Here is a 6891-nt window from a genome sequence, read left to right on the forward strand (position 1 = left end):
TTTTTAAAGATGCAAGATTTTTACAGATGCTAAAACCTAGTAAGTAGGTAGTAGCAACTCGAGTAAAGGTCTTGTGTTTCCTGCCCTCTGCTGTTCAATTGAGGGTATTGCAACTTAGAGTTTACTTTAATAAACGGTTGTTTTGGTTGGTTTATGTTCACAGAATATTAGTTTAACTGCCATTTTACGTCAAATACATTGAAAACCCCACGTTCTTGGGCTGTCCATGTTATACATTAGTGTTTCCAATGTGATTGTCATTTTTGACACCAAAACTGACAGGGTCAGGGGTGAGAAACCTGCTACAGTCAATGCCATGGAAACAGCAGCACTGTCTAAAATACAGGAGGCTGACGTAGAATTACCAGAGATTTTTACAGCTGAGTGACCACGGTGGACGTGATTGGAAAATAGCTGAGATGATTAGAGGATGGAAAGTTTATAAACCCTAAAACAGGATGTTTAATATGGAGCTTTCAGTCGGAAGGAAATGTGGAAAACCCTGGAGAAAAGTCATGAAAATAGTGTGGGAGGGCATGCACATGTTTGGTGTAACAGCAGAGGGGGCAAAGGACCTGAAGGAGGAGGTAGATAATCCATGGCAACAACTGAAGGAAGCAGCTGGAAGAATGTGTGTGTGTGTGTGTGTGTGCGTGCAAGTGATCCCAACCCTACTGTTCACTACTACATACGAACCACATCACACTAAGGTTTAAATAGCCCTGCATGGATTACATCTACTGTGCTGCCCCTGCAGGACAGTTTAGGCATTTGATGGGCACTGGTCCTAAATATTGCCCCTGGTAGGAGGGGCCTCTGGTTGCCCCTGAAAAACTGTGTCCTCAGACGGAGCTCACTCAGCCTGGTTACTTGAGCACAGCGGAGCACAGCAAGCCCTCTCCTGGACAACATGGGACTCACGCAAGACCCCAACTTCCACAAGCTGCAGGAGTGGTACACAGCCCATGCCCTGAACCTGAACATGAGGCACATGTTTGAAACTGACAAGGAGAGATTCAACAAGCTCAGGTATTAGTTTGTTCAAATGTGTTTTTTTTAACCTGACAAATATGTAGTGTGCACAGCATCAGTGTATGTTTCGGGTTTTACATAATACATACGTACATATGTTATATTTATATCACATAAAACACCAAATATTATCAAATTATTTTAGTCGGACAATCCTCTGTTCTGCCTCATCATCCATGTGTGTTTGAACAGCCTCAGTTTGAAAACAGAGGATGGAGACATTCTCCTGGACTACTCAAAGAACCTGGTCACAGAGGAAGTCATGAAGATGCTGGTTGAGCTGGTAAAAAAAAAAATCATCTTTATCCTCTTGAACTTTAAACTACTTCACATAAGCCATCAGTTTGAGTCTGATAGAAATAGCAGGTTAAAAAGGTCATCATTTTCTTCATGTTCTTTGGATGTTCTTGTGTATTTCTGTCAAGACAGACGGATATTTGTTGTCTTCTTTAGGCCAAGTCCAGAGGCATTGAAGCTGCCAGAGAGAAGATGTTTAAAGGAGAGAAGATCAACTTCACCGAGGTGGACTCGACTTTCATATTTTTAATAAAGTGAAAGGCCAGGTTAAACCTTTGGATAACTAAGAACCTTTTGTTGTTGTGTACACATGAAGGGCCGCGCTGTGCTCCACGTTGCTCTGAGAAACCGCTCCAACACTCCCATCATGTGTGACGGCAAGGATGTGATGCCCGACGTCAACAAGGTCCTGGAGAAGATGAAGGGCTTCTGCCACGTAAGTTAAAGACAGAGCAGGCTAGCGTTTTAAGTTGAACCCAGTTTGCAGCTGAGCTGATGGTTTTATTATTTTCTATGTCTCATCTGTCTGTAGAAAGTTCGCAGCGGTGAGTGGAAAGGCTACACAGGAAAATCCATCACAGATGTTGTCAATGTTGGCATTGGAGGATCTGATCTTGTGAGTGCAAAAACAAAAACAAAAAAAACTGCAACTCCTTTAGCACTTTTACTTATTCAAACAGTTCAGTTTGGCTCAGCTTCAGTTTGTATTTTGTTCCTCCGACTGAAGGGCCCCCTGATGGTGACTGAAGCGCTGAAGCCTTACTCAAAAGGTGGACCACGTGTGTGGTTTGTGTCCAATATTGATGGAACGCACATCGCCAAAACACTGGCAGAGCTCAACGCTGAGACGGCGCTCTTCATCATCGCATCTAAGGTACGGTGGCTGACGCGGTGATGAACGCACCGGACGAACAGCTCACATTTGAGAGTGAAGGTGGTCCACAGGCAGAAATGTTCTGGATGTTCTTTTACAGACGTTCACTACTCAAGAGACCATCACCAACGCTGAGTCAGCCAAAGCCTGGTTCCTTGAACATGCCAAAGATGTGAGTAAGAAGTGAGCTGACAGTATACTGCAGTTCTGTTGTCATATACTGTAAAATAAATAAATAAAAGTTTGTTTTTTTAACAGAAATCTGCTGTTGCCAAACACTTTGTTGCCCTGTCTACAAATGGAGTGAGTCAAGACACAATGCCAGGATGTAAATCTTCCCCCTGTGTCCAGAGATAAGATCCTGACTCTCTCTCTCTCTCTCTCTCTCTCTCTCTCTCTCTCTGTCTCTCTCCCACAGCCCAAAGTGAAAGATTTTGGCATCGACACTGAGAACATGTTTGAGTTCTGGGATGTGAGTGCTCCTCAGCCTGCAGCTTCACCATCCACTAACATCTCACATACACTATGATAAGGCCAAAGGCAGCAGCTATAAATAAGACAGATTTTGACCTGTGAAGTAGGTGGGTCTCTGGACGTGGTCAGCAGCAGCAGCAGCAGCTGCTGGGAAACCAGAAGCCGCTCTCTGCAGACACAGTTATTATTGGTAGCGACCTTTTCTCCTGTGGAGGTAACTGTAAAGGCTGCGTGGCATCAAAGGTCAAAGGGCTGCATTTGGTCACAAGGGGAAAAAAAGCTGTGACGCGGCCTCCGTCACCTGCAGAACGTGAAGAGTGACTCCATTGTTTGTTCATCAAAAACAAAAATGCAGCAGGAAATGCTTGTTAGTTTTGTTTTTAAAAATTATCTCTAGTTAAATATTTACATTATACATATTAAATATATCTCTGCATGGAACGTGCTTTTATAAAACTACACATAAAATGTGTTTTGTGATAGATATGGATTTTTTTTTTCAGTGGGTTGGTGGTCGTTTCTCCTTGTGGTCTGCAATTGGAATGTCCATCGCCCTCCACATCGGTTTGTACAAAGAACACGACACATTCTTTTAGAACAAAACCTTTTCTAATCTGAATGTAAACAGAGACAACGGTCTTCAAAAACAAAATTCTCTCAGAGTCATTAGAAGTCATTAAATAAAGAACCAGGTAGTTTAGAATTATTATTAAAGTCTACACTGTTTGTTTTGTTGATATTGTTAAAAATAATACACTGTCAACTCTATACTGTCCACTCCTCTGTCCCCATGTCCTCATCAGGCTTTGACAACTTTGAGAAGCTTCTCTCAGGAGCTCACTGGATGGTGGGTAACACAGACTGACTCGTCTCTCTCAGCAGCTGCTGCCAGAAAAAAACAAACAAAAAACCAAAACACTGACATCTTCCTCCTCCTCCTACAGGACAACCACTTCCGCACCGCTCCTCTGGACAAGAACGCCCCCGTTCTGCTGGCTCTGCTGGGCATCTGGTACATCGACTTCTTCCACTCTGAGACACACGCCATGTTGCCCTACGACCAGTACATGCACCGCTTCACTGCATACTTCCAACAGGTGTAAAAACAGTTCTCCTCAGACCACTTCCTGTTCTATTCTAACTTTTTCAGTCCATAAAGACGATGAATGTGTCTTTAAAACATTATTCTGTCGACTTTTTGACCAGGGCGACATGGAGTCCAATGGAAAGTACATCACCAACCAAGGTGCCCGTGTAAACTACCACACTGGGCCAATCGTGTGGGGAGAGCCGGGAACCAATGGTCAGCATGCGTTCTACCAGCTGATCCACCAGGGTAATGATGACGACACACACACACACACACACACGCTGCGCCCTGACGTTAACAGCATCACTGTGGTCTCCGCTGCAGGAACACGCATGGTGCCCTGTGACTTCCTGATCCCGGCTCAGTCTCAACATCCAATCAGAGACAACCTCCACCACAAGGTACAGTGTCACTGCTGTCAAACCTAAACAAATTATATTTTTTATTTCAGTTTATTTCAGTTCACCGAGGTCAGACGACCCCACTTCCATTTACACATACGTTCTAAAGAGAGAAACGATAAAGCAATGCTGTAATAGGCAGAAATAAATATCATAGTGACCTCAGAGTTCAAATGTGTGAACAGAGAAAGACACACTTTTGACCTTTGAACAAAAAGGTCAAAGGTTTGTCCAGCATAATACCAAACTCTTGAAACACAGGTTTGGTTTTAGCAGAATATTATTATTATTATTATTATTATTATTATTATTATTATTATTATTCTAGCACCATAACCACATATAATAATTGAAGCTTCTAAAAGCTTCACACTAATTCTCGACGGCTGTTGTTCTGTATGCTTTCATCTACAGATTCTACTGTCCAACTTCCTGGCCCAGACAGAGGCTCTGATGAGGGGGAAGACCACAGAGGAGGTCAGGAAGGAGCTCGAGGCCAGTGGGCTGAGTGGTGAAGCTCTGGAAAAGATCCTGCCTCACAAAGTGAGTCAAATAAAGAAGGAATGAAACTTTACATTAACGTGAAGTCCAGATTCAACACCAACATTTTAAAAAAATGATGCTTAAACTGTCAACACATCCATGTGAAAAACAGACGCTGCTAAAAGTACAACGGATTCAAACGTAAGGAGTGCAGTTACTCATATGGCCGCAGAGGCCGCTGTTCTGCAAAGTAAAATTGATGTATTAAAACCCAAGCAGCCGTATTATGTTGACGTTAGACATGTCTGTTTACACTAGACAGAAACAAACGCGAAAGCTGCCCTCTAGTGTCCATAAATAAACTCGTGCTTTGAAATATTTCCACAGCTCTCCAACAGTTTGATCTTTGTGTTACTTAAAATAATTTCTTCGTGTTTAACAAAGGTTTTCCAGGGTAACAGACCGACCAACTCTATCATCTTCAAAAAACTGACTCCGTTCACACTTGGAACACTGATCGGTAAGAACATCCAGTGCATGGCTCATAGGAACACTGATCGGTAAGAACATCCAGTAGCACTGCATGGTTTATTTGAAGCACATTGGCTCAGAAATTTAACAACAACAACAAAAAATAATTAATACATAATGAATGAATGGCCGTTCTGTCTCCTCTCAGCAATGTATGAGCATAAAATCTTCGTTCAGGGTTTGATGTGGGAAATCAACAGTTTTGACCAGTGGGGGTGAGTCGGCCACTACTACAAATGTTACAAATGTATACTACATATGGAGATGGTTTGACTTCTGAGATATTTCTTGCTCACTCCCTCTTCACGTCTTCCCGTCACCGTCATTTTTTCCTGTTTTTTTTCCACTCTACTTTCAGCGTGGAACTGGGCAAACAGCTCGCCAAGAAGATAGAGCCTGAGCTGAAGGACACCACGGAGGTCCAGTCACATGACTCCTCCACCAACGGACTCATCAACTTCCTGAAGAAGAACTTCTCCTGAGCTGAGCCACGACCCCACACAACATCAGCGGACGTCTGCTGAGCTGCTGTAGGAGAGGCACCAGTCACTTCCACACAGAGATCTGTTGTTGTTGTTGTTGTTGTTGTTGTTGTTGTTGTTGTTGTTTTTCCTATGTTTGTTACAGTAGATCACCACAAACAGATGTCTGCAGAAAATATATTTCTGGAATAAATGTCTCCAAATGATTCCACTGAAGGTCAACGGCTCTGTACTCTCTGTATTACCATCCTATTCAAAGACCCGCTCAAAAGGCCGCGAGTTAAGACGCCACCAGATGGCACTGTTGTGACAATTTTAGACAAAAATCAACCAACGGCATTAATTCTAGGGAACAAAGGGTCAAAGGTGAGTCCATCTGCACCGTGCCCACCCCACTCCCCCCACACAAAACCCCCAGATTCCGTTTGACTCTAAGGGGGAAAACAAACAGTTCTCTCATTTATTTTATAATCACTTTTTGTACTTGAGAATTCAGAGAAGAGCCACAACAACAGACACAATTCAATTAAAACACATTAAAATATGTAAAAATCCAAAAACTAAGTATCATCAGAGGTGACACACATCCACAGTAATTAAAAAAAACATCCATCCCTTTATTCTACTGGTTAATAAAGAACGACCAATCCCAGCTGCACCAGCACATCCGACCTGAAACACACGTCACTGCTTTTCATCCTACAGTATTTTATTAACACCGACGTTTTGGTGCAATTTCAGAATGTGTGAATACAAAGAAGAAGGAGAAGAAGTTGAAAAGGAAATAAAAAATCCTAGACCCCCAGACACCACTGGTTCTTCAACGCTGTTGCCAGGCAACAACTTTATTTTAAATCCAACTTGTTCACGTTTCATCTCCTGCTCAGAGATAAAATACAGAAGACAGAGTCTGAGTGAGGAGCAGCTCAAACCACGACAGAATGGTTTTCATTTTACATTACTGTAAGATGGAGCTTTCTTCCTCTTCGGCTTTTTATTGACAACTGACTTCCTTTATGATGACAATATTGTCCTCCTCATCATTGTAATAAAAGGAAACGAAGACACAAATGTAGGTAAAAGTCTGCCTCTCACCACCACCATACACTCCTAGTGTTCTCCCAGAGTGTGAGAGCAGAATTCCTGTGAGATTCTACTGTTTACTAGTTTATTTAAACTCGATCCACTCTGTGTAAACTGCCTTCAGCAGCAGATCATCATGAGAAA

General features: G+C 42.6%; 1 protein-coding gene across 1 annotated transcript; it reads left to right on the forward strand.

The window, feature by feature from the left end:
- Positions 1-836: 836 nt before the first annotated feature.
- Positions 837-5870, forward strand: gpib (glucose-6-phosphate isomerase b). Its single transcript, XM_008310863.3, has 18 exons — positions 837-1029; positions 1225-1315; positions 1486-1554; positions 1646-1765; positions 1862-1945; positions 2057-2203; positions 2304-2375; positions 2462-2506; positions 2622-2675; positions 3181-3241; positions 3481-3524; positions 3622-3774; positions 3884-4013; positions 4092-4168; positions 4583-4711; positions 5096-5171; positions 5331-5397; positions 5541-5870. The coding sequence occupies exons 1-18, from the start codon at positions 911-913 to the stop codon at positions 5662-5664; spliced, it is 1662 nt and encodes a 553-aa protein (XP_008309085.1). The 5' UTR covers positions 837-910; the 3' UTR covers positions 5665-5870.
- Positions 5871-6891: the final 1021 nt, after the last annotated feature.

The sequence above is a fragment of the Cynoglossus semilaevis genome, chromosome 5 (assembly GCF_000523025.1).
Source record: "Cynoglossus semilaevis isolate Cse_v1.0 chromosome 5, Cse_v1.0, whole genome shotgun sequence".
Lineage (NCBI taxonomy): Eukaryota > Metazoa > Chordata > Actinopteri > Pleuronectiformes > Cynoglossidae > Cynoglossus > Cynoglossus semilaevis.

What these genes read in the sequence shown, in the direction of transcription:
- gpib (XM_008310863.3), top strand. Translation starts at nt 911, where the DNA reads ATGGGACTCACGCAAGACCCCAACTTCCACAAGCTGCAGGAGTGGTAC. An exon ending in GAGAGATTCAACAAGCTCAG is followed by an intron (nt 1,030 to 1,224) that starts GTATTAGTTTGT and finishes GTGTTTGAACAG; the next exon opens with CCTCAGTTTGAAAACAGAGG. An exon ending in AGATGAAGGGCTTCTGCCAC is followed by an intron (nt 1,766 to 1,861) that starts GTAAGTTAAAGA and finishes ATCTGTCTGTAG; the next exon opens with AAAGTTCGCAGCGGTGAGTG.